The sequence below is a fragment of the Eimeria mitis genome, genomic scaffold (assembly GCF_000499745.2).
Source record: "Eimeria mitis Houghton genomic scaffold, Emh_scaff1, whole genome shotgun sequence".
Taxonomy (NCBI): Eukaryota; Apicomplexa; class Conoidasida; order Eucoccidiorida; family Eimeriidae; genus Eimeria; species Eimeria mitis.
This window is the reverse complement of record NW_013566996.1, coordinates 67769-94578: the sequence shown is the minus strand read 5'-3', so window position 1 is coordinate 94578 and position 26810 is coordinate 67769. Positions and strand designations below refer to the sequence as shown.

At 50.9% G+C, this 26810-nt stretch overlaps 4 protein-coding genes across 4 annotated transcripts; 3 read left to right on the top strand and 1 right to left on the bottom strand.

Annotated features, from left to right (window-relative positions):
• Positions 1-4930: 4930 nt before the first annotated feature.
• On the top strand, positions 4931-9162 carry EMH_0006350 (Nol1/NOP2/sun family methyltransferase, related, related; the record flags this gene model as incomplete). The annotated part of the gene is made up of 11 exons (XM_013493978.1): positions 4931-4990; positions 5188-5284; positions 5997-6046; positions 6169-6196; positions 6290-6387; positions 6797-6866; positions 7051-7216; positions 7372-7969; positions 8112-8441; positions 8539-8722; positions 8858-9162. The coding sequence occupies 11 exons, from the start codon at positions 4931-4933 to the stop codon at positions 9160-9162; spliced, it is 1986 nt and encodes a 661-aa protein (XP_013349432.1).
• Positions 9163-10077: 915 nt separating this feature from the next.
• Positions 10078-11882, bottom strand: EMH_0005240 (uncharacterized protein; the record flags this gene model as incomplete). Its single annotated transcript, XM_013493977.1, has 5 exons — positions 10078-10188; positions 10341-11005; positions 11192-11303; positions 11439-11589; positions 11770-11882. The coding sequence occupies 5 exons, from the start codon at positions 11880-11882 to the stop codon at positions 10078-10080; spliced, it is 1152 nt and encodes a 383-aa protein (XP_013349431.1).
• Positions 11883-16862: 4980 nt separating this feature from the next.
• EMH_0004130 (uncharacterized protein) lies at positions 16863-20162 on the top strand (the record flags this gene model as incomplete). Its single annotated transcript, XM_013493976.1, has 1 exon — positions 16863-20162. One exon carries the CDS (start codon positions 16863-16865, stop codon positions 20160-20162), a length of 3300 nt encoding a protein of 1099 aa, XP_013349430.1.
• Positions 20163-24399: 4237 nt separating this feature from the next.
• Positions 24400-25248, top strand: EMH_0003020 (uncharacterized protein; the record flags this gene model as incomplete). Its single annotated transcript, XM_013493975.1, has 1 exon — positions 24400-25248. One exon carries the CDS (start codon positions 24400-24402, stop codon positions 25246-25248), a length of 849 nt encoding a protein of 282 aa, XP_013349429.1.
• Between the last annotated feature and the right edge of the window lie 1562 nt (positions 25249-26810).

The window sequence follows — 26810 nt, the reverse complement described above, 5'->3', positions numbered from 1 at the left end:
CCTGCAAACTCGCCCCCGTGCCCGTTTTGGCACGTTGACCAGATGCGACTATTTCGTACGGTGCCGATCGCTGACTGATCGTTATGCAGAGAAACTTCCCAATCACGGATCAGAATTCGGTTGCTATAGTACACTGCTGCGAGTTATTTGCAGTGCAGTTCTTATGCAAAAATTGTGACTGTAGGATGCTGTGTGTAGCATGGTCGGTCTGATGTTGGTGCATGTACTACTACTTGCATGGATGCTGGCTCCTGACGGCCAAGGAAGAGTTTAACCACTGTATGCAGAGTGATTACAGACAGCGAAGGTGTCTTGGGTATGCTGCGATGTTGGGTTGTCTTGCAGTAGGCGTTGGCGCCAGGAATGCTGCACGCTACATAGTATCGCATGCTTCAGAGGGGCAGTCCTGAGCACTGAGCTTCCACATGAACAGATGACTGCCTTAAGCTTCAATAAACTCGAAATGTAAGGAGTGTTGCACTTTTCATATTCCCACACGCTTCAGAGGGTCGGATGTGAGCATACAGGGTAGCGTATTTCGAGCAGCAACCAACGTGCCCACACGCCTGGCGTCCTAGGCGCAGCATCCCAAGGAAACAGATCTGACGAGGTGAATAAATAGCCAGCCATGAGTTTCAACTCATTGTTTTGCTGCTGCAGCAACTCCAGATGCAGGTATATCAAAGCTCGCTTCTAGTGCACACGCTACCGTTGGAACCAATTCTTCAACACCTGACTGGCCCCAGATGTAGTGTCCCAACTTCAGAAAAAGCATGCAATGTCATTGAGAGCAAATCCCACATACTGGGGTGCGAGTATAGTTCTTCGGAAGTGTACGGCCGCTGAATGGGCTACTGTTGGAGGAAAAGCTGGTTTTGCTGCTGCTGTTTAACTCATGCCCCTGCAGTAGACCAGGTCTGCCACAGGTCACTACGGCGGCGCATAAAGCTCTTTTCGGTTTAGCGACATTTTAACCGGTGGTATCCCAGCCTAAAGAAGGATGTGAACGAGCCGCCGCCACCGCACAGCTTTAAAATACGCAGGATCCGGAGGTGCCTCCTGGGCGTTGAGCTCAGGGGCTGCGTGTTACGGTGAGGCGGCTGCCTGAAACCGAGTAGCAGCGCACCGCGCTGCCGCTGGTGATACAAGCCACCCTCACGTTTGCACCCAAGGAAGCTCCGATGCAGCTTCCTTTACTGCATGCTTTACCTCTGCATGCACGTATAGAACGCTTGTATTTGTTTACGCGCCACCTATCAAGGCCAGGTGAAGATTCCTGTGCTAACTGTAGGCAGAGCATGCTACATAATGCAAGCGTCCAGAGGAAGCGATAACTTTCGAGTGAGTGTAGTGAATACTCACAACAATCACTATCTGATTCCTCTGTGGCTGCACAGAGACAAAGTTCTAAAGCATGGATTGCTTGCAGGAAGAACGAGCGCTTTTGTGCTTTCGCGAGTCCTTTTTGCTTACGTAGCCCTTACAAAGCACTCTAGACGAGCAGCAACTGCTCCTGCACATTCCGCCTGCAGAGAATCACCTGGTTCACCTATATAGCTATTCACCCATCAGCAACTACCCAGAAAGTGTCCTGATTAATTTGCCGCTGTAGTGCAGCAGATGTAATTACGAGCCCAAACGGCAATATAGGTGTATTTTCGACTACGGCTACATCATGACAGCAGGACCAAGAGTGCTGCGCACTCTTGATCCTGCTGTCACGATGTTTCAAGGTCGGCAAAAACTCAGCGAATTCAAATGATAAATGGCTGGCCCTCGCAAGCGGTAAAGGAGTTGGCATCAGAAACTTCGTCACACAGTGGCTTTGTTGAAGGGCTTAGACGCCTATGTGACAGCCCGCGTCATCCTTTTCCGCGTGCGCCGGACTGTGTACAAATGCACCAGTTGATGGTTCATCTCTGCCGCTTCTGTTCAGTTCGTATGCATATGATTCCCTCTTCAAGATCTAAGCGTTTCATGAACCTTGAAGCAAATCTTCCGGGTACTCCTCGAGTGAGCTGACGAGGAGTTCATTGGATAATTGGCCTGCTGGAAGTTCTGTACTACGAAAACCGTCAGAGAGCTATACCTTCAATTGTTCCCGCTTCTGCTGTTCGTAGGTCGCTAGCTGGATCGAACCCCCCCAAAACTGCGATCTTCGTAAGACCAGCACTTCGGAGTGCACGCATTTCACCCTCGTTTCCCGGAATACTGCATAAAATGCTCGTCATTCATATCTCCTTAAGACGTTGATCCCACTCTTGTTACAGTAGAGGATGCAAGCGCAGCTGTCACAGCTGAGATGCGCATGACTTCATTGCTTCAAGGCAAAATGGCGGCAGTGATACCGTGTGCCGGAAGCATAAAGCCGTCCATAGAGTCCCCCAGGGCATGCTTGCGATTAACTCGTGGAAAAATTGCCCAGCACAGACGCCATGTATCGAGGTAGGATGATCCATATATGTGATGATACCGCATTTTTGGATCATAGCTTAACCGACCCCCTTGTCCTGCCCACCATGGGCGTAGTTTTAGTAGATGGGCCAGCGAATAGTCCGGCAGATTGCACCTCGCCGCAGTACCTTAAGACACATGTAGAAATTTGCGGACCGCCTTCACACAGGCCATGCTACAAGCGTTCATATATAGCGAGAGTCTTCCGCCTCATTCGAGGATCGGCGCGAGCTGCAATGAAGTCAAAGACTCAAATTAAGAGTTTCCTCAAAGAGTTTGACCCCCCTCCCGTGTCTCCAGATGTCCTGCGAGAAGTGGTTCACGCTCTGGAGCTGCGGGAGATCAGGCGGCCTGCTATGAGTTGCAACGCGACCTCCTGCAACTGATGATGCAAGATTCCCACGAGCATATATAACCAAACATTGTTTGCCGCAAGATTTATCTGTGCATACACTTGTTGAACATATGTATTCGTCTACAGGTAGTCTACAAAGGGCAAGTCAATGTCACCGTTCTAAATATTGACAGCAATGCTTCACGTTACGTGCAGTGAGGTGACCACCCAAGGGAACGAGAATCATATGAGCAGCCTTATGTTCCCTATACGTAGAAGAAGAAAGCAATAACTTTCAGATGAGAATCATATGGTTATATCCCAAAGGTAACAGAAACGAGCCCGTCTCGCATACTTAAAGCCGCGGTACCTCGCCACGGAATGCCGCGTTTTCTGTGGAGCGCTCGACAATCCCAGTGCTAACTAACTCACACAAAAGAGACGAAGATGATGAAAGACAAAAATAACTGCAGGAACTTATTTTGTATGCTTCTCTATGCTTATGTGCGCTGCTACCACAGCGATTTTCCTTTGTGGGGCCCCGCAATCGGCTTGAGCAATGCGCAGCCACAGCGTACCTTCAGCTTTGGACGCATCGACTTATTGAAACTGAACACGACCAGTAAACATAATATTGACACATTATCTATCATCATAGATATCCCGCTGGGAAGCCACCTACAAAGTGCCCGGAGCATTTCTGGGCCTGTTTAGAGCATCGACACTGGCGGAAAGGTATGTGCATTCTTCTCCCGGTTTGGGCAGTAACAAGCAGCGGCTTCTCAACTTATATGGGCGCTAGTGGGGCCCGTGGGCCGGGGGATTTTCCAGGGGGCAACAGAATAACTCCTCCATCGCCTGCTAATGAACGCCGCCAATGCGGGCTGCTGTTCCTTCAACAGATTGCACAAACCACCACCTGTGGTGAGCTTTCATCCACGTAACCGACACCTTGTTTATCGTTTTTAACGCTCTTCTGCAGACGCGGATGCTCGCTCGCTCGGGGGGCAGTGACTACGGTGGTCGTGCTCTATAGGAGCAGTACTTTCGCTCCTCGGCTCTGTTCCGCTGCATAAATCTTCGGAAAATGGCTAGAGGGAAACGTTCATTCAGGGGCGCCGAACTAATGGGTAAACGGCGGGCCGCCAAATATCAAAGGGCACGTGCAGCTGAAGCAAACAACGAAATATCCCAACCACAGAGGGAGTCGTATTCTGAGATCGTCTACGAAAATGCGGCATATGAGGAATATTATAAAGTTAGTCACGGGAAGTTGTCTCCAAAAAAGAGGCTCTGTAGCCTCATGGTGCAGTAACAATCTAAATTTGTAGAAACGGAGGTACAGTTCTGGGTAGCCGCTCTTTTCTGAGTAAGGGCTGCACAGCCATCCATTCCCTTTGTAATCTCAGGTATGGCGTTAAGCGGGGGCGTTTGCCCACGCAGTGTATGAGTGTACTCTTCACTAAGGTCTTCATTCATGCAGGCACAAGAAATTTGCCCTCTGGAGGAGTGGGACAGCTTCATGGCCATCCAACGCCTCCGTCTCCCAGGTGTGTTTACTTGGATTCATCTTAAAGGCTTGGTCTGATCGATATTCTTGAGCCAACACGAAATAAATGGCTAAAGGCTACCACTACTCTTCGCTTGCTGCCGCTTGAGTAGCAGGGACTTTCTCTTCCCACACGGCGTTCTAGTAGTGTCATCTTAAGGGCGGGCATTTAGGTGCTGCCCATGGCTTTTGCAGCTGCTGTGCGCGTCAACGTCTCTGCCCCTCTGTGGAGGAGCACACGTGCTTTACTTCGTAAGATGAGCATGGAAGGAGTACGCCTTTACCTTTATTCTGCTCCTTCCAGGGACAGTCGGGGCTGGCAGCTATGCGCAGACAGCTAAGATGTCACAGTGTTGATGACAACCGGGCTTATGGGGAGCGGCGCTGCATCTGCTTGCAGGGAAAAAGTACCGTACGACACTTGGGATTCTTCCCTCATGAGTTCGCATGTGAGTTCCGCCGCCCTTCATGCCTTAGACAGCACTAAGTTTAGGTATCCATATGGAAGGCATCCTCACGGTACACCACACAGTACTAGTTTGCATCAGGAGCAATTATGCACAGGGCAATGGGACACGGCAAGCAAGGTGGACATGAAGAAAGATGGTTTTTATAAGGAAATCCGCTCCCAAATTATTAACGAAGACTTTCGAGTAAGAAGTGCACGTGACGCGTCGGCGATCCTGCTCGTCGTGTCACCTCGTGAGCTGCTACGTCTCTCTACCTCTGGATGCCAAACCGTAAACACTAGTAATTGCCTCTCCAGGGCATCCGTTGGTCATTGATAAAACTTATGGTCTAGGCAGTCCAGTGCATAGCACTAGACAGTGCAACGTTTGATTGACTGCAGGGGGCACTCACCCGCCAAGAGGCTGTCAGCATGCTTCCGTGCCTCTTCTTGGACATACAGCCACATCACCTCGTGCTGGATATGTGTTCGTCCCCGGGTAATTCTGTTGTTTCTTATAGGCCACCTTAAACCGTTGTTTACAACTTGGTGGCTTTCGTGGGTGTTTTCAAGCGGCAGATGGAGTTTATTTTTAAACCATAGTCCGGTTTCTAGGCGTTTGGTTTTGAGCATGTTGAACTCAGTGGCCATGCACTTGAAATGTAGATTGCCTTTTGCAGGATCTAAGACAACGGAAATGCTTGACATGTTGCAGTGGAGTGCGCGGCTTCGTGAGTCAAAAGAAAATGAAGGATCTGTCGGAATATCGCCAGTGACTGGTAGGCGCCACCAGTCACACAAGGGGTGTTCACTACTACTCAGGCACCGGGTGGGAGCGTAGTATAACTGCGTTGTGGCGGTTCACGTTCATTATGTGAGTACGCAGTGAACCAGACTTCTCGCAACTTTGGGGCTGAGCTGTGCGTAGAGTTACGGGACCTCAGCTAAATACCATATTCGTTCTCGCTCGCCTTTGCTTACGACTGAGCAGGCGCAGTCATCGCAAACGATGTTGATTTGAAACGCGCCGTAACATTAACACACCAGGTGCAAAAGCTAGCATCTCCTTCAGTGGCAGTTAGCTGCCTCGACGGTAAGCATGCAAGCTGCAGAGCTGCTCTTCCAGAAGCCGTTGGCCTGTATTGCTTCACAATAATGTGGATATGTTCGCATATTGAGAGTCGCAGTGTTTGGTGTCTTTGTTGCTGCAGCTGCTTGCTTCCCGACGCTGCACGAGAACGCAGGAGGCGGTCCTCAAAAGGTTAGTTAGAGGGTAGGAACCAGTGGGATTGAAGTACTCGCCTCCTAGGAAATATTTTGCAGTACGTTTAAGATTAACTCTGCATCCCATGTGGGCTCGTAAATGTTTACTTGTTACCGCAGGAAAAACTGCAGTTCGACAGAATCCTCGGTAGGCCTCATTCTAACACTCGTGCTCGTCTAACTGCCAGTGGAATAACGGTGATTGGGATATATGTAGTTCGCGGACTTGTGTGTGCGTCAGCCGACGTACCATGTAGTGGCGACGGAACAATGCGGAAGAACGTGGACGTATGGAGGAGCTGGAATGCCGGCGGGGGCCATAGCATGCACCCAATCCAGGTATTTCCTCAAATCACAATAGCTCTCAGTTTCGTTTGCAGCTGCTTCCGTAAATGCAGATATGTGCACGTGGAAGCAAACTTACATCTTTTAAGTGTATGCACACACACACATATATATATATATATATATATATATATATATATATATATATATATATATATATATATATACATATATAAACCTGTACATGTGCAGCACGCGTTCGTATTCAGCTATCGATTCTTTACCGTGGCCTCCAGCTCCTACGTGTGAACGGCCGAATTGTTTATTCAACTTGTTCGCTAAATCCTCTAGAGGATGAGGTAGGTTCTACCGCCACCAGGCAGCTTATTTGTAATGCCAACGGCTCAGTTGGCCCCCGCGAGTTTTGGAGTAAACCCAGTGTGAACGCTACCGTTGATCTTAGGCCGTCATTGCGACAGTTTTATCACAACAAAAGGGCCGCGTGGAGATCGTCGACCCGCCTGAACTTCCGGGTGATTACAATGTTCAGCTGCTCCCCCAGATACTGCTTACTGCCGGTGCAGCTTTTACTTTCGCTGGAGCATTCGCTTTGCCCTCAGCACAGTGCCCCACTGTTAAAATTCCATTAATGTTCTGCAGTAGCGTCGACGTTTCCGAGTACATCCAACTTTAGAGTTTTCCTTGTGCCTACTGCAGGTCTCAAGTGGTCGAAGGGAAAATCTTCTTGGCTTGTGCCGTCGCCTCCTGCCAAGGTGTGTCCACTTACCGAGGACACTTCTGCGCCGAACGCACCAGCAGGCAGTCGGATCACCTTTTTTCGGGCGTTTGATGAGGTGCCAGAAGAATTCCACCATCGGATTCGGTAGGGCCTAGCTCAAGCTCCTGTTTTTTGTTGGCAGACGGGCACTTCAATAACCTCACACGGGAACAGCAGTCCTGCAGGGTTCTGATGCGCATGCAGGCCCACGATGTTTGTCCCGCTGGGAGCGGATTCGATGTGTTCTGATGCGCACGCAGGCCCACGATGTTTCCCCCGCTGGGGGCGGATTCAATGTCCCTTGAAAAGTGTGTTCGCGTTTTGCCTCACCACAACAATACAGGGGGGTTTTTCGTTTGCTGTCTTCGCAAAGTCGCGGAGCTTGATGCCAGTCAGATTTTCATAAGCAACAAAAGTAAGGTAAGGGTTGCTGCAGAGGAGAGGCAGCACGACCGTCGGAATTCACGAGGATGCGGGGGCCCACGACCAACCTCGAAATCAGCCTTCAACGACTCACCAGATCCGCCATCCAGAACTGAGGGAAGTGGAACAAGTTCAGAGGCCACAAATCCAGTGGAGCCGGAACCAAACCCCTTGCTCGACGGGACGTTGCTGCCTGAGGAACTTAATACTAATACGCAACCAGCAGCAGCCTCGGGGAGTCTCGAAAACATTGCTGAGCGCACTTCAACAGCACCATCTGCGAGTGAAGAAGGAAGTCTGTATGCACTTGCTGCAGCGGCTTCAAAACCAGGGAGTCTCTTCCATCTTTTGCTCCCAACCAATTGCGACGCGGAAGGCTCGAGGGTGTTGCAGATGATCTTCGATTTCTTTGGCTTGGATGAAAGAACGCCGTTGGTGCGTATCATATATTCTTGATGCAGGTTACCCAGACTACCGACACACCCGCGTCAGCGTGACTCATGCTTCATTGAAAAGCAGTTTTGCTTTTCTCTCGTGCTTCTGATGCTTTCTGCTCGTTTTGCGTTGGCGGTTTCAGCTGGCCGGCGACTTGCGGGACCCGCGGAATGTGGAGTCACTAGACCCTGATTTGCTGTTCCGGCGCGTTCATTCGCAAAAGAAAATGTTTCTTCTTTCAAAATCCTTGGCGGGCCTGGTTAAGACTTGTTATGGAACCCCCGGGGCGCGTTGTTGTAAAGTGCTTGCTCATGCCCAGTCTCGACGAGGGGAGCTATGTCAGCAACTAGACGGCCTGTTAAGAAGTAAAATAAAGTGGGTGCATGCAGGAGCTACGGTTCTTGTCAAGCACTGCGAAACCAAAACGGGGGAAGAACAAGGCTTGGGCGCTCAGGGGTGGCGTGTGCCTCAGGTGGGTCACTGTTTCTTGTGCTTTGGTGTGCATGCTCACTTTGTAGGTAGATTGTAATGAGACGTATCCCGACTGTTGACTGTAAAATGTGCTGTAGGAGGGAGCGGCGCTTATGGCTACTTTCATGAGAAGGCGTATCGTGTTCGTAAGCCTGCTGGTTGGTCGGCTTCTGCTGTTGCCCGAGGCAAGGGTTGTACGGCTCTCTCAATTGTTATACTTCGAGGGTTGCAAGCAGGTATTGAATCTAGCTTCGTGTCGAGACAAGGATGGGTCCATTGAAGGTGAGGAAAGCAACACTTCAAGGGCGACTTGTTGTTAAGAGTAGCTCACACACCCGCCCGTGACCATGATTGCCAGAACTATGCGTACAAGTGGAGCTTGCAAGCATAGCTCCATTCCGTTCTATTTGCATGCAGCTGGTGGAGTTGTCTGCATCATCTGCCCTACATCCGTCGTTTCAGTCGAAGATACTGTCAGAGAAGATGCCCATGCGAAGGAAGGAACGCCAGAATTAGATGAGGAAACACGCTTGCTTGCTCGCAAATACCCTATTAGGGAAAATCCCAGTTTTTCAGCTATCGCAGATAGCTTATGCGTTGCTTGCATGCTTACAAGGGGTGGTAATTTGCACGCGTATATGAATAAAAACGAAGCAAAAGCGCTGGCATTCCACCTGTTTTCAATGCCAGAAGAACTGACGACTGCATGTAACGATGCATAACGCGTCTCACAATGCTAAGTCGGAAGTGCCATCATTTCATGGCACTATCAGCGGCAAAACCCAGAAGTACGGGTGCATTTAATGCAACTTCTTCGAGCAACAATACCTGTCAAATAGAATATTTTTGGGGTAGTTCCGGCTTCATCTGCAAAAGCATGAAGTTCCATGTCAGTTGGCCAATCGTTCTGGCGACAGCTGGCAATTCTAGCTATGATGCTTGAAACAGCTGCAATGACTCCTGGCTAGGAAAGCAAATTCCTGCAGACCGTGTTACACAGTGCCTGGGCGGACCCCGTTGCGCAAACAAACTGCGTCTATCCGTCTATCCGCCCTGCGCAATCTGCCTGGCCTTTCTTACAGGGAGCACTTGAAAGCAGCGAACGGGGTGCTAGAAGGATGAATAAAGCAGGCTATGTGGGGATAATAGGGGACCCCGCGCAGAAGAAAACCCCCCCTCCAGCTTATGCTATTTAAGCGCTTCACCTGCTTGACTGCCAACATGGGCTCCCACGCCAGCAAGCTCCCTGCGTAAAGCTTGAACGCTTGCAAATTTTCCACCACAGAAGTAGTGGATAATCAACATCCGCTGCTACTAGGATGGACCAGAACCGCACGCCTGCGACGTCGGAATGAGCTTCACTGTCCCATTCATGCCTTCAGCACAGAAGGTAACATGAGGGAGAAAACGAAGCAATCAGCACGAGTATTTGAAACGGGAGTCACATGTGGAGGTGTTGAAGTCCCTCAGATTTTGAAGGCGGTCACGAAGTGTAACGCCTCCATCATGAGGCACTTGGGCCCCAGCAAACATTCCGATTTGGTTAACGGTAGCAAGCTGTTGACCCCGAGCTCGCCTGGCTCTTAACCCGCCGACCTCTCACTTGTGCTTGCTGGAAAAGGACATGGTAATAGTAATCATTTGTCCTCCTCATCAGCTCGCTTTTCAGACGGAGCCACTGAGGCTGATCTGGATGACACAACGAAAGTAAGACGATGCGTGTGTTTTCCTGTGTTCCTCAAGTTTACCTGATCATGTCGCATGAGACGCACAGAGACGCCATAAGTGTGCATTATATATAGCTCGCTAGTCCCAACACGACTAGTGGCTCTTGATACAACGGCTTATATTGCACCCGCATGGAAATGCAAATAATTTCCAGTACGCGTTCTCAGCCCACCTGGTCTCCAGCTTTGCCTGAGAAGAACAGTTTGACGGCTTCCGGATCCACCGTCGCGGAACCTGTCCGGCGTCCTCGCGGACGTGCTGAGCCTCCACCATCACGGGCTGTTGGGGAAGCTCTTTCAGTTGACCTTCCCCTCGTGGACGCTTTCTTGGGATTCTTCTTCACACTGTCTTTGGTTTCATCTTCGCCTTCATCCCCATTGCTCGTGTTTAGTCCTTGAATAGTGGCGTTCCACTTCATCAATAACTTGTCAGTCTTCCCCGTTTCCCTTGCACGTGAGACGCTTCTCAGCCAATGAGCGCAGCTTTCGCCGTCGTCATGATCTTCCCCCCACTCATCTATATAGGCCCTCAGAGCTTGTTCCAGTTCATCAATGTCATCGAAGTGCCTCCATAGGGCATCTTCCTCTTCTTCGCTACTACAGGCATATTCAGAGACTTGAGAACTCTTCTGTTCCTCTTCAGATGATGAATGGTTGGTTCCAATGGTGCCGGTCTTCTTCTCTGCCTTGTTTCGCGGCGAGTTTCCTACCTTGCGTCGCCGTTGGCGCTCGCTGACACCTGGGACCGTACCCTTCACACTTTCTCCGAAGAACCCTGCCATTGCAACCTCTTTCTCATGGCGTGTCTTGCATCCCATCGAGTGAAGAAACTCATAGACTGCTCGGAAGCAACACACACCGTCAAATCAAGTAAAAATAGGTGGAACATGCCGAATGCAGCGGCATCTCCCTACGAGCGTGAAAGTGGCAGCCTTAGTCTGATCAGCTGTCCCTTGACTGACTACGCATAGCAAAGGTAGCTATCACAGTAGCAAGTTTTACAGAGTGTGGATACTAAACGAACCGTCTGTTCCAGGTTCTGCATAGTCTATTGGTCCTTTGCCCGAAGAATCCACTTCAGCAAGACATCGTAAGTCGAGTTTGCGAAGAATTTTTTCTAGCGTCCCGACTCCCATCTGAAATGAACGCATTCGAATTCACATGCATGCGCATGGGTCCCTATGCAGGCTTCTATCGACGAAACGTTGCAGGTTACTGCCCATATGCAAAGTGGCATACACACGGGTGCCACGGCGGGGTCTGAGTCGTACTTTTGCTTCGACAGCAACCGTCAAGGTGTTTTTCCCATCTGTGCTCTTCACGGTCAAATCCACTGACGGCTGGTCCAACAGAAAGTCAACGACCTTCATCTTCTGGAGCATCATTGCCGCCTGGAGGGAAGTGTACTTTGTGCCTGTCCCCCTGAGCGTGTCGCAACCCGTAAACACCCGAGCCACTCTTAAGGTATGGCTATGTCTCAAATATGGCACAGGTAGCATTGTTTAGCAGTTGCTTAGGTGCTGTCGATCTGCGTCAACTGCTCCCAATACAAGCATCGGAGCTCATACGCGTGTGGTCAGAACAAGAGGGCACGCGACCTACGACGGATTCACAAAGACGAACGGCTTGCTCCAATAGGGCTTTTCTGGTTTAAGGGCGTCAAGGTTCTGCGAATTGATCGCAATGTACATGCGTTTGGGGTCCGGACCAGCCATTGGCGAGAGTGGGACAGTACGAAGATCATCCTGGAAGACTCTCGCCCTGATGCTTTTGCATGAGCAAGAAGCAGAAGCCTGCCCTTTATTGATCGGAAATCGAGTACACAGTTGTCCAAATAACCCGGTAGCCCCGTCTGAATGGCGCAGGAATCCTAGACCACGAAGCTTGCTCTGGCGAAAGTTGCCCGCTCGGGTGCCACTTCCACCGACTAGTGAGACTGAAGTTTCCGCCGACTAAAAGTAACTCCAAATGTCAAAGCACAAATAAAAGTCCAGAATATACTGTTCAGGAGTGTCGGCTGCTCTCAAGTTTGGGACTGGACCACCACCTCGAGTGTGTTGCGACGCTACGTACGCTGTGTAGTGCGGGCGCACAACAATGTGGCAATTCCAACATCTACGATTGAAAGAAGGAAAGCAAACCATACATAGTAAATACCTAATTCTTTATGGTTTGCAGCAGTTAAAATACTATAACTCACATATAATTGTTGAAATTTTTTAAAATTAAGAAAGAATTACAGCTTGCAAAAGCTAAATGTACTTAAAAGATATATTACGGTGAAGAATCTACCATGGGAGATAAACACTTGTTGAGGTAATTGCGCTCCAATAATAAGAAGAGCAAATAGATATAAAAAATAAGATACGTTAAAAAACACAGTCGGTGAGAAGTCGAAACAAGGTAGCCGGTGGTGAACCATCAACTACCTCGTTTCGACTTCGAAACCCTGGGAATTGCCGCATTGTTGTGCGCCCGCACTACACAGCGGACGTAGCATTGCTAGGGTTTCGCTAGAGGCGCGAAGCGTGTGTATTAGGTCGTATCGTGTTTCTTACATTAATTGTCATATTTTTGTGCGGTGGCAACATTCCGTTAGTGCCTCAGCCACACACCACAGATATATGCAGTGCTCTACCGGCTGTAATTGTAGCATGTTAGCGCAGAGTTAGCTCAGGAGCCTTTCGGCGGTTTTGGCATGCTGCGTGTAAGCGCTTGCAAACGTTCTACAAGTTCGTTCAGAGGCAAATCATGCAGCAAAGGAAGCTTCCCTGAAGCTTCCTTTCGTGCACGCGCGGGGCTGGCCTGCACTGCCAGCCGCAGCGGGGTGCGCTGCATCCCCCATTTCTGGCTGCCTCCTCCCCGCAACGCCCAGGCCCTGAGCTCAACGCCCAGGATGCCTAGGGACCGGGGAAGGATGTCAGCTGCTTTTGGGAAACTCTTGCTTTAAGCCTTTGCCTACATTGCGGCTCCTCTCCGGTCAGATAAGGGCCAGAGAACAAGCGTTACAGTAATGCCCCGTGGTTCAGCAGGGCAGAACGAAACTAACGTGGAAACCTAATACGATGTGGCTAAGGTTGTAATTTCCTGAATATAAGTCCCATATACGGACTATTTCATTAGGCACTGCCCGTATATTCAGCCTTGATCATGTGATACAGCGAAGTTCGCCCCCTAAACTCAGACAGGGACGGTAACGCGTCCCGGCCAGGACGATTCTCTGGCTTACGCGGTACCCGCGTAAGCCAATGCCTTCAACCAGTGCCAACGTAGATAGGAATTCGGTGGTCAGCGGAAGAGAGGGAGAAACATAATTCCGAGGCATCGGGGCCTTCGCCCCGATGCCTCGAACGGCAATCATTTCCCATTGCCCCAGTCGCACAGTAAAATGATTGGCTGGTGGGGCGTCGAACGAGTGACTCATCTCCCATGTTGATTCCACTCTTAATTTACTTGACCATGAAATCGTCTTGCATGAGCCGGTAAAGCCACCGAGCAGCTGTTTCACTATCCAAGTATTGTACCCGCTTTATCCTGTGTGTCACGAGTTGAAGATCAGCTGGGCCAGCCAAATACCTACAATGCCACTAATTCACGCTCTTCCTTACTCCGCACTGGCGGCAAACTCCTCCTCACATACCGATTACTTTTGCGCTGTTTCCGTGAAACGGTGTTGATAACAGGCAATCATTCGGTGATTTTCGAATCCTCGGCAATATGAAGGGGGGTCACTGCAGCCGTTGACTCACTGGCATCGGTCATTAGGGAGAAGCATTTACCGAAATCACTGTGAGCGATTAGCAGGGTGAACAGTGAACTTCCTTACTGCCCCTTCTTCCATCGCTGTCTAAATAAGTTTGTCCTCAAGTAAACCCGTCGGAGGGGAGGAAGGCACCCGCAGACAAAATTCCGTTAGCAGGACCTCGGAACTTTTGAACGTACGCGCTCTTTCGAAAGTGCAGAGGCAGCAGTCACTTCGGCATGGCCTCTATCATCGACAGCTCTGGTTGGGTTTTTCCTGCACAAACATGGAAAGATAAGAGAACTGTTTATATTTCATGCAAACAATCTTCTCTTCTTTCATGTGCCACTGCTTCTCACGTAGCCGCAGCTCAAGCCACAGTTGCTGCAAGGGCTCCTGGAAATTTCTTGTGTAGAAGAGTACGCTGTCCGTCCATAGAAACCTTCCATCAGCAAAGGGAACCAGGAAATCGTGGTTAATCTGCTGCTACCCTTCGACAGCTGCACTTTTAAGCCTATATGCCACAAATGTGTGTTTGCGCGTGCGGGTATGAGCCCCAGTTTTGTCCCTGCCGTCGGGATGCTACCTCCCGTCACTTTTCTTCTTCAGCACCGAACTGTGTCCAAGTGCACTAGTGAAGTGTCCTAGGGAATGCAAATTCTGTTGGGATTGCTGAAAGGTTCACGCTTTTATTGCTTCCCCACAGAAAGGCAGCAAAAACTTCTCTTGAGTTTGCATATGGGTGCTCCACTGAGTCACTGATGAGATATATACGATTATGTCATGGTGGATTTGCGCAACAGAGATCCCTTATCGTTGTGGCAGGATCCATTCCTAAATTGAGCTGGTATTTAATGCCCATGGTTCCATTGACCCTCTTGTCCTCTCTTCCATCGGCGAAATGTAGCTGCAGAGCCTTTGCCAACAAATAGACAGTTGTGTTGCACCTCTTCGCCGTAGCGTCAGATATTAGATCCACTCCGTAGCATGTGTCAAGAAACAGTAACAACTAACGATCTTCATTATGAATTTGGATTAGCAAAAGCCTGACTGCAATGCATCTAAATATTCCGTCTCTTCGTTTCGCAAAGAATTTTCACGGCAAATAATTTCTATGCAGCGAGCGGCCCAGCTCTATGATGGGAGAGCTGACGGACGTATTCGAGGACTGTTGCGAGCTGCGTTGAAGGCACAGACTTAAGATAAGACCTTCCGAAGAGCAGCTGGCCTCTCTCACCTGTCTCCACGCATGCTGTGCACCGCAGCTCAGGGCCTGCGGCTGCGGGGGAGGAGGCAGCCTGGCACAAGTTTCACCGCACTTTGCTGCAACTACTGCTGCAAGCCAGCCTCATATGTAAGCACAACGAAGCCTCCTCTGCTGCATGATTTATCTCTGTAGGCACGTGTTGGGCATTTGCGCGTGCTTGCAGGCAGCCTATCAAGACCAAGAGGCTGTTCCTGTGTTAACTTCGGGCAGATCATGCTAAGACTGTTTCTCAAGCGACAGTGGGCGGTGGAAGCTCAAAGCACAGGCACCCCACCCATCCTGCGCCCAATTCAACCACGCGAATGTACACCTGTGGAATCTCCAGGATATCTGGTGCATGCCAAAAATGACATAGAGTCTCCGGTGAAGGGTACGCACTGTGCAGGGTTGCCTTTTTACAGGGCTGTTCGGAATAACTACTCTGGTAGTTTCAGTTCTCTCATTACACATTTGTATAGGAATTTCCCTAGTTTCAGTACTAGAAGCAGAGTTACAATTACATCAGCCTTGCAGCTTCCTCTCTGTCGCGAAGAGACCTCAGCTTGCGCAGGTGAGTCAGGGCCAGTCGGCAGCCAACGCTGCTGTAGGACTTGCGCAGTCGCGTTACCGAACTTCCTCAATTTGTCTTTTTTATTACTACTGGCTGAACTGAACATCATAGTAGTCTTATGTGTGGAGGGGCGCTCAATTGAAGCAAGCTGCGCTCAAAAGCCGCACAGGATTCACCACAGGAGCTGGGCATGTCTTCCAGGCTCAACGGGGCATGCAGCTTTGTGAAGGGCTACAAAACGCCGTATAGCAGCTGATAGCAGCATTATATGCCTGTTCCTTTCTGTAGAGTGCCCTCTGTTCAACGGTAGGCTCGTGCACCGTCGGTAGGAAACGGGTGTCGCCGCCACAGCTTCCTCCGGAGCTATTCAGAGATGTGAAAGAGAAATGCATGCTTTCTGGCTTGTCCACAGAAACTCTCCAAAAACACCGGCAAGGACGCTGCCTATCATTCGAAGGGCATATCCTGCTGGTATCTTTGCTGCAAATAGAAGGAGAGGCCAGCTCTGTGCTAGGCAGTTGGCGGCCTCATTCGACCACTTCTCTGCACTTGCTCTACAGCGTCCGCATCTGCGTGGGAGTCAACGGCTGAATTATCAGCAGCAACTGTCCCAACATTTCGTTCAGGTCCAATGTTTTCATGGAAAGGCGAAGGGCTGCTCCGGAGAGGCATCAGCAGAACCCTCAGAACACCCTGACGACCGTGTGTGCTCAGGGGCGCCTCCTCCATCGTGCCAAAGTACTGTACCTCCAAGAAAAGATACGTCTGATCTGTCCGTGTGCATGGAAAGTGCCACCAGCAACACAGGCAGCGCAGCGCATGCAGGTATCCCCAAAAGTGCAGCCTCATTGGTTACCCCGCCTTCAGAAACTCTGAGCGAGGCGAAACGGACGCTTGGAAGGCGCCGAAGGTGCATTAGGGCCCCATACAGTGCAGCAGAAGCTAGCAGCGGCTTGTCTCCCGACAGAAGGCATGTGGCAGTAGAACACGTGCAAGTGGGCGATGTCATTGTAGGCCGCCGTCGGGGCCGAGCTGCGCGCAACTGTTTGAAGGCTGCAGCAGCATGGCTGGGGGCTGTTCTCCCCCAAATTTCCTCGGCAGATGCATCAAAGTATTCTGCTGTTGCTGCCGTTGCTATGCTGGCACGGGGGGGACGAGTGGGCCGTTTTGCCTTCCCCTCTAGTGCCACTTCTGCTTCTGATGCAACACAGCAAGAATCAGGATCATGGCAGAGGTCATCCGCAGCTTCCCAAGGGGCTGAGCCTTCCAATCTTGAAGGGCCGGAGGCCTTGGGCGGGGTAGCAGCGGGGAATCAAGTAGCAGTGACACGTGTAGCGGCGGGTCCAGCAGCGCCTGAGGCAGCCGATTCACCTCAATGTGCAGCAGCCCCTCCATCTATTGGACGCCGTCAACGGCAGAGAATATCGCTGGGTCCCCTGGGGCCTCCGGGGACGCCGGATGTGACGGCGGGGGGAGCAATGGATTTTCAATTCCCTATCCTTTTTAATAGGGCCATTAAACGACTGTTGAAGTCCCTATTCCGTCGCACTGGGCAGCCTCGGCGCCAGCCTTGTAGCCGCACAGCTTCAGCTTCTACACCTGCACCGACATCTGCTGGTACTGCGGGGGGTACGCGCAACCTCCAAAGACCCCGGCTGCCTCCTAGGGCTTTGCTGCGGTCTTGGAGACCTCTCAGTAAGGCGCAGTCGGTAGTAGGACCGCGGCAGGTTATGCATGCGCGGCAGCAACCTATGCAAACTCCGCAACGGCAGTTGCTGCAAGTAGGCTCAGCCGTAAGCGAACAGCTGCGATTGGCCGCAGCAACGCAGCAGCAACAGCAGCATCAACAACAGCAGCAACAGCAACAGCACGAAGAACACGGTGCCACTCCCGCAGCCGAGTTGGCAGCAACACGGGATCAGGAAAATGTGCTGGCGGTGAGGACTCCCGATGAACGGACACTACCGAAAGATTCTGCTACGGACGAGTCTGTTGCGGTGGCCGGTTCAGGCGCTCCGGAAGGCCTCGAAGGCAAGGATGAAGAGCGGGAGCAAGCTGAAGGTGGGAAAGAGGACGGCTTGCCCAGTAGGGCAGGTGCGTCTATGCCGGACATCCTACAGCAGCAAAGCGATGAGGGGCAGCAGCTTCCGCAGCAGGCAAAAGAAGAGCAGCTCCAGAAGGAGGCTGCAACCAGACTTGCTGCTGCAGAGCCAAAAGTGCCGTTGAAGAAGGTGGTGGGCCGGGGGGCGTCACGTGCAGTTCTTGCAAGTCGGCCCCTTCCAATATGTTTTGCGAGGCAGCGCATTAGTACCCTGTACGGACAGTTGCGCTCTCTCATGGCCCCGTATTGCACCACCATCTCTGAGTGGACGTATCGCAACGGAAATGTGGTTGTCACAGTTGGGTCCCTGCTGTCTCTCACGGCAACCCTGATGGCGGACATGCGGCTTCTTCGGACGTTTAATCTGCTTGCAGGTTTTTGCTACTTTTCCTATAATTGGTCTCGACGGCCCCGCCTGACAGATGCAGCTTTGTGGAATGTGGTGTTTTTGGTGCTCAATACAGTGATGCTATGGCGTGTACATACAGAACATCGAGAGGTTTCGTTTAGCTCGGATGAGCTAGACATATTTCAGAGATACTTCCTTCCTGCGGGGATGAGTCCGAGGCAGTTTCGTCGACTGCTTAGGCAAGGCAGTTGGCAAACCTTTCCGCAAGGTTATGTCTTGCAGCAGGAAGGTAAAAATTGTGAAACGTTGTGCTTTGTGGCTCGAGGAGCTGTCGAGATATCTCAAGGTGGAGAAGTAGTGGACACCTATAGAGGGGGAGAAACAGGAGCAGTCCTGGGTGTAGAGCCATTTCTTTCGTATGTTGCTGACTTGAGGAGACTGTCGGCGAAGCGTGTCAAGCACACGGCAGCAAGCTCACCTGAAACGCTGGCAAGCCATGCGGACGAATCCCCTGAGGGCCTTCAGCGCCATCCGCAGACAGTGCATTCCCTTACTGTTGGAGCCGAAGTCCATAGAGGAACCTCTACAGATCTCAAGCAACAGCAGCAGCAGCAGCAGCAACACAACCGCACAAACAAAGGCGTAGAACGAACTAACAACCCCCAGCTGATGGAGGGTACAGAGAGAAGTGCAGACTTAAACATAAAAACAGTCACGATAGCACGTCAGGATGCCGACACCAGCAGGCAACAACAGCAGCGAGCAGGAAATGAACCGTCACAGAAAGCACCGCAATCATTGTCGGAGTCTCCACAACAAGGAAGCTCTACAAAAACACCTTCAACTGCCATTGCTGTCTCTAATGGAGCTCCGGATGGTGCGGAAGAAACCCTATCGGGCGCAAGCATCGTTGCTGCAGCTGCAGAGGCAGCAGCAACCGCTGCCGCTGCAGTGCGCACAGCTGCAGCCACCGCACTTTCAACCGATGCACCACAAAGGCCTGAAATACAGCTGCCCGTACGGGCCCCCACAAAGGCATCAACAGCCACTTCTCTCGTCCAAGGTGGGGTTTCCTCAGCTGCAGAAGGTGCGCGACACGTCGCCGAAGCTGCTGCTGCAGCTGCTGCAGCCGCAGTTGCAGCGGCAGCGGACGCAGCTAGCTTGACTGAGGCGCCACAGAGCAGGAGGACTGGGGCGGAAAGAGGGTTGCAACGACAACAGCCGACACGCGAACGCAGCCCGTCGTTAAAAGGGGAATCAGAGGACGTGGATGGTGCACGGGAGGAGGGAACAGTTACGGCGCCCTCCACTGCCACCTGTATGACAGAGACGACCGTCTTCTGTCTAGATTTGAAAGAGCTGGCCACCTTCGTGCTACGAGAACCCGGAAATCTGGGCTTCCCTGTAGTCCAGGGGCTGACCACCTTGTTGGTTAACCGTTCCCGGGCACAAGCAGCGCGCCTTGCGATTCTTAGCTATGACGCATTCTTAGCCGGAGTATTCGCTGACGGGGTTGTGCAGACCGGCGAACGGAAGATGCTGGAGGAGTTTCGGAGGAAGCGCGCCATTAGCCAGACCCAACATGAACAGGCCCTTGCCCGTCTTGGCTGGACACCTGAAGAGTTCGAGAGAGGGTCTCAAGCGAGCACTGGCGTATTGTCCCGCATGGCCTTTGGACTGGGCTCCTTTTTGAGGGGCTCTCCGGAATCTCACAGTGCTGCTGACGGCGCCCTGGAGCGGCAGCATCAATCAGACACATCCGGCAGGGCTCTCAAGGATGGAGAAGCATTTCATTGTGTTCTGCCCCCTCCGCTTGAAGACTGGGAACTCGTCGAAGACGAGCGGGCCGTCCCGCCGCAGCCGACCCCGGGAGACAGACGACCTGCGGGTGGTGCAACGAACACCGTAGAGGTCCACACCGGCAAAGAGTGCTTCGGGGATGCTGTTTCCTATGCGTTTGAAGCAGAAACAACATCATTGCACTAGGCACTGAAAATAGCTTCATGGAAATTAGACAATAGGACGGCTGAAATCGCACATTCATTCAGGGAATCAGAGGCCTCAAGGGAGTTGCCATAGGGAACGGAAGAACGGAAGTGAGTGCCGAGTACGGTATGCGCTGGATTTGCGGTCAACTGTGTTTGAAGCACTGTTTTTTTTAAGTCAGGGGTGAAGGGGTTGCAATCTGAAAGTCGTGTTCATCACTGAGCTGCTGAAACTGTCAGCTTTTACTTGGAACGCATTTTGGCAGAGCGGCCGCTCAGTGAGCTAGCTTCAAACCCAGAGTGTTCTTTTTTCGTCAATGATGGCAAAAAGGCTTGATTTTCACGCATAATGTCCTCCGCGCTTGTGTATTGCAGTTTACTTTGTTTTTTAACTCACCATACAGCGCTATCCGTGCGTTAGTATAGAGTATTTGACTGGCGCAGTTGTACAACCCTGCTTGTGCTCCCCATTCTTCCACCTTACCTTCAGCTTAGCGAGAAGACAATGCGGAAGATAGTGCTCGCAGGAAGCCGAACTCCGACGCGGTTATTGGGCACCCGGGATACCCAGCAAGGCAGTAAGAGGCGCGCTGAATTTTGTATCGGTTAGCTTGTTTCTGCACAGTTTAAGGTCCCCGGAACTCACTGGCAATCAGTAACGCGCAGTTCCAGTCCTTCCGTCAAAAGCCGGATGCATGCTTAACTCCGCAGGGGGTATGGCGAAGTATAACAGTCAACTTTCTATGCTCCAATCCTATCATACGTTTCCCTCCAAGATGGGGATCCGCTCTCTGTCAAAGCATCCTCTAGGACAACGAATTAGGTAGCCATCCTTAGTGCACGCAGCTGTATTTGTGAAGAGGAGTTTGAAGTGTGTACTTTCCGTGTTTGGCGCCAGTATCAGCATGCTGGTGTGTGTCAGTATCTATGCACTTGAAGTCAACTGCTTCACTCGAGTGCTGCGGATTTGCATCCGGCTTTGCAGTCGTGGGAATGTTCTGTCCAACTTTTTTGACACTCCATGGCCAAAAGTGAATGGTGTTGTTTGGCTGATGCTGTTCTCGGCGCCTCGCCAGAGCGCCCTTAAATGTTTTAACCAACCGCCGTGCCCGGACCAGAAACAAGGCCACCCGACTATAGCCGTGATAGGACGCGTAGTCGCCGTATAACGCTGATACGTTTCTGGACCGGCGACATTTCACTCTGCAGTCGCAGGCAGCGTCAATATGGCTTCCACATATTGCCAAGTGTGGGTGCACTGGCGTTGACAGGGGGCACAACACCGACAATTCCCAGCAGTGGTAATTCACAAGCAACCGGCTAGGCTTCCAAGATGACCGTACAGCATCGAAACTTCCAAAGGGATACAAGCTGCGTACTACGGGCACCGGGGATCGAACCCGGGATCTTCTGCGTGTTAGGCAGACGTCATAGCCACTAGACCATGCCNGGGCACCGGGGATCGAACCCGGGATCTTCTGCGTGTTAGGCAGACGTCATAGCCACTAGACCATGCCCGCTCTTGTCACAACGGAACTGTGGTTGTGAACATTTGAGGCGCGGAAATAGGTCGCATTAGCAGAGCGGTTCCGTGGTTGGTTAACAATAGGCACTAGCTCCCCTTGCTCGTCTCCAGCGCCATACCTTAGTGCTATTTTGACGCTGTATGTCTTGGAGGAACCCACGGAAACGCAGGCGTGCTTTCGTTCTTCATATCGCATCGCTTGCGGGTTTCGTTACGATATGCCTGTGTCTAATCGCCCAACTAGGAGTGCTGTATTACAGACGGTTACTGGCATCACTTTTATTAACCCCACGAATAGCGAATAAAATGTGCCTGCTTCTATGCGGCGGCAAAACGTGTATGCTAGGCCGGAAAATTAATTCCTCTTGATAGCTAACAGTGAGTATATTGCAGAGTCCTTCCAGCTGTTGAGGTGTAGTGCGCGAGCACTACAATATACTAATTCTTATAACCGCGTTAGAGGGGCGAGTCCGTTTGCTCGCTTGCCCAATAAATCTCGTCTCCGCAGTTAAATTGACGTCAGTTAGGAACGATCCGTTCGCGCGGATTTCCTCACGAGCTCCACCAACGAACTCACCCCGCGGACTGGGTGCAGATGGCAACCAGCCACAGTAGCAGGCTGGGACCGGGGATTATGCCCCGGCGATCCCAGGGGGACCTACCGGTCGATGGTGGAGTGAAAACGAGAACTGTGTTTCCCATCTATTTTTAGACTTCCCTTCGCCTATCCATTCTGCTCACGAATACTTGGTCTACCAATTACGCATCTCGGTCTGGTTCCGGTTGTCGTATCCCGGGAACCCCGACTAGTCAGGTTGCGTCTACGAGTGGATCCTACCTGTAATGCCCTGAGGCTCAGCTGGGCAGATGCGAGGAGAGTGATGTTCACCTCTTCAAGGAAATGTTCAAAATTTTTCTCTTCTAAGATTTGATACGCAGTTGAATACATTAAAATTTTTCGTCAGAATAGGCAGCTATAGAACATACACATCTGATATCGGGAACCGGCGTCTGTAAGAGCAGTGCCGCCAAGAAACCTGAATACGAACTAAGTAGTTCGATTGCTATATACAAACCTTAGTAAGCCGATTGGAGCGATCTATTACTCACAAGCGTTTTGTTAAAATTCACGAGAACAAAGTTCTGATTCTGGTTGGAACCGTCTTTGGTAGCCTCCCTTTGGGACCTACGGGGTAGGCTCCAGGCCTAGGCCGTCGCAGTCAGTGGGCTGCGGCTACATCCCAGGTAGCGTCCAGAACACGTACGGGTGTGTGATGAGCCATCTGGCCAGTTCTATCAACAAGCTTTTGAGTGAAACAGGTAAGATCATTATTGAGATGCGCGAACTATCATTCAACTTGAGAAACTTAAATACTATCTTATTTAGTAGAAGTGCTGAATTGTAGTGCGCCCGCACTTTACTACCCCTGTCCAACCTGATCAATATGAAGATAACCGTTAAAATATGTATAGCCAAGAAACTATTAGTTATTTCATTCATACTCATTCATTGAGCTATTGGTTGCCAGAATTTCCAGGGTATCCTGGCCTGCCCTGCTGAATCCCAGGGCACTTCAACTGTATACTGCCCACCCGCTTCACGAGGCCTACCCGGCTCAAGATGCCGTGCGCGGCAGCACTTGAATACCGGGCGGCTGCGCAAGCATTCATATGAAGGAATCTCGTAAGCTTAAATTAAAATTGTACACTAAAAAAGCCGTTAAACGTCTAAACCGTAAAAAGGGAGACAGCGGTTGGACTTGGCTAGCCAGCCATCGGCGCTGTTGAGCCATCGACGTGGCCGAAACCGCCGGGCAGGTCCTAGACACTTGCACACTGGCGAGCGAGGCAGCAGTTCAGTCGCGGCTTAAGCACAACATTACTGCAATGTGCCTCCTGAATCAGTTTGAAAATACTGTTTTCAAACATATTTAATGCGGCATTTCTAGTCAGAACGAATCTTTGTCCGCAGGAAAGCCGAAAACGGCCTGAGGTCACTTCCGTTGTCTTGCTGACCTTTCCCCGCGCCCTGATAGTCTCAGTTCTAACAAAGATTTAGCAGCTTACGTTCGTGCCGGGCCTTCCAATATAAACATCTTTACTTTTTGTCAAACTCTCCGGAAAGCTAGCACCCTTGACGTTATCACGGTCGTTCTGGCACGTCGCATCCGGATACAGGAACTTAACCTGATTCACTTCTGAACAAGCCCATATATAGCCAAGATTCCGCGACATACCCAACACAGGTGAATTTTCCAAGCATCAGTCCCGCAAAGGTTGACGGAAGCGAGGAGGAAACGCCTGCATCAACGCGGGCACACTCTGACGACGCAATGCGTAGACAGACCTCGAAGTTGCTCTCTTACTTCCCGTAGATGGGATTCTACAGCATTTCCAATTCAATAGAACACCCCCATAAGCATAATTGCCATCTTCTTGCTTCAGATCTTTGTACAATTTGTCAATCTCGGAGTTGCATGTTTGCACACAAGTTGGGTTCCGTTGACGACGTATTCTTCCTTCATGGAATCTCTTCCTGTTGACCTTTCTTTGCCTAACAGAGAATATTTCTGTAACTTCCGAATATTTCTGTGATTTTTGGGGCATCTGCTCCGGAGAAACATGCGTGCATCTCCTGGTCACTTCCCCGTGTACGAGTACATTAAATAAATGCTGGAACATAGGCATTTAATTGACGGTATAGCGCTTCTGAATGGCCTTTGCGAAATCGTCGTTCGTGTCTCCTGATCTTGTGTACTCAGGTTCAGGTGGCGTCGTTGGTGCGCACACTCTTTTAGACGGCAAGATGATGCAGGACAATCGTGAATCCATGTGGGTGAATAAGTCAATTTATTGGGTTGGGCCCCCGCCTCACCAGGTGCTGATCTCTCGGAGTATCGCGGAACGCCTTCGATATGCGCAGTCACTGGATCAGGACCGCTTTGCCCTCCTGAATAACGCAATACACACCGAGTTATCGAACTTAGGAACGCAAATGCTTGCAGTGAGAAGGTCTCACGCGCAACAGAAACGACGCAGCGGCAGGCGTTATCAGGGGTTAATTCCAAACGAAGAACACCCACCGCATCCCGCCTCACTCAATGCGATGCCTGAGCCTCTAAAATTAGCTGAAAGACAACGAGAAATACAAAACAGAATGTACTACCTCCAGGAGCTGCTGGTCGAGGCGGAAACCCGAAATCGAAAAATAGATGAGCAGTACCAGGCCTTGGCTGAAGAACTGAACATTGCCGGGACTCACACGCGTCCCTTAGATGAGCGGGGGGCAGCACAGATGGATAGCCGACTAAACGAGATCCGAGTCGTCATTCGAAAGAAGATCGAAGAGCAGGAGGAACTTAGCAAAGAATTGAACAATGTGGACATGTTCATATATATGAGGGGGAACCAGCTCCTGCCCTCCACTCCAGGTGCTTTTGTCGAAGTGCGTAGCAAGAAGGAGGTTGGAGCATTCTTATACAATATCGGTCCCATCGAAAAATTTAGGGCTAACCGTTTGAAGGAAGCTGTCCAGTGTCACCAGAACGAACCAACGGATTAAAGTTACGTGCAACTGCAAAATCAGACCGTGCCTATGTGCATCGCCATGAGTAGTTATACGGCGCGTATAACGCTTGCTCTCTGGATTTAACCGAGCTGCAATGCAGGCAAAGACTGCCAAAATCAGCTGACCTCCTTTCCCTGTCCTCAGGCCTGTTGGAGGTTGAAATCAGGGAATGGGTATTGCGGGGAGGAGGTGGCCTGAAGCGGGGTTGCAGCGCACCCCGGTGCGGCTGCTGAAGCACGCCAGCCTCACGCATGAACACAAGGAAGCTTCAGCGAAGCTTCTTTTGCTGCATGCTTTACCTCTGAGTACATTTTTAGAGCGTTTGCATTGGCTTACACGCAACCTAGCAAGACCAAGTGAAGGTTCCTGTGCTAGCTGTAAGCAGACCATGCTACGGCGCCGTTGACCGCAGCACATTTGCGTTTGCAAACCCTGGGCAAAATTTTCAGCTTTACAGTCAATGCAACCAGCTAGAAGTATGTGAATGCAAACTTTGGGAGGTAGGCGTTTCTGGAGACTGAGAACAGAGGCTTTTGTTGGCATATCGGCAACTAGAAAGTGCCCGAGGGCCCTAGCATAGGCACACACGGAAGCCAGACGTGGTTAACATCAGCTCAGCGAATGCGAAGGCGCTGGAGAAGGGTTCCATGTGAATAGCAATTGGAGATGGGTTGGCCGGTCGTAAGCGACAACCTAACCGTGCGAACTTCGGAGCAAGTCACAGCTCCCGCTAGAACCCGCCAGAATATAGCAAGCTTAGCTGCTCCTATTCTTTAGATCGGTCAGGCTGGAAATGGTAATTCTAAGGGGCCTTGCACATCAATGGAAAAGCCAGTACGGGCGCGTAGCGCGCAAACCCAGGACCTTAAGGCCAATACAACAAGTGGCAAGCGATGATGCAGCATGCCAGTGGAAGCAACAAATCAATAACGTATAAAGGGTCTAGAAAACCCGTCCCTGTCGAAAACAGATGGACAATTGTCGGATGGTCAGGCGGATGGCGGGTGAAGCGTACTATACGCTCCTCTCCGCCAATTCCAATGGTTCAACAGTAGACTAGCTTCAGCAACTATATATAGTCTCGATATATAAATGCCAACGTGTGACTCAGCCGTGACTAATTGCAGTAGTTGTTGTAGTTGCGACAGTTGTACGCACGAAGCTGGGCTTCGGGCTCAGGACATATTTCGGATTGCGGTTTATCCGCTTCCTCTGCTAGTTCAGTTAGGTAGGAAGTTCGCCAACTAAAGCAAAAACACCTTTGGACTATTTACAACTGCCAGCTGCGGCATGTGCCTTGCTTATATGCTGTTCGCCGCAGGACGCGCAACAAAACAACCCCGACGGGAGATAGCAATGCAAGCCGTCTGACGCACGTAACTCACGTAAACATGGCGGCGTTTACCAGGCACGAAGACAGCCAAATAAAGTTTAACCATACAAATAGAACAGAGCATATAGATGCCAAGAAGTAGGACGGGATTTTGCAGGGTAAAGCCCCGAGATTTTATTCCCCACGAGTTGCGTAGGGCTGCGGCCCGAGCAGCGCAGCGGTT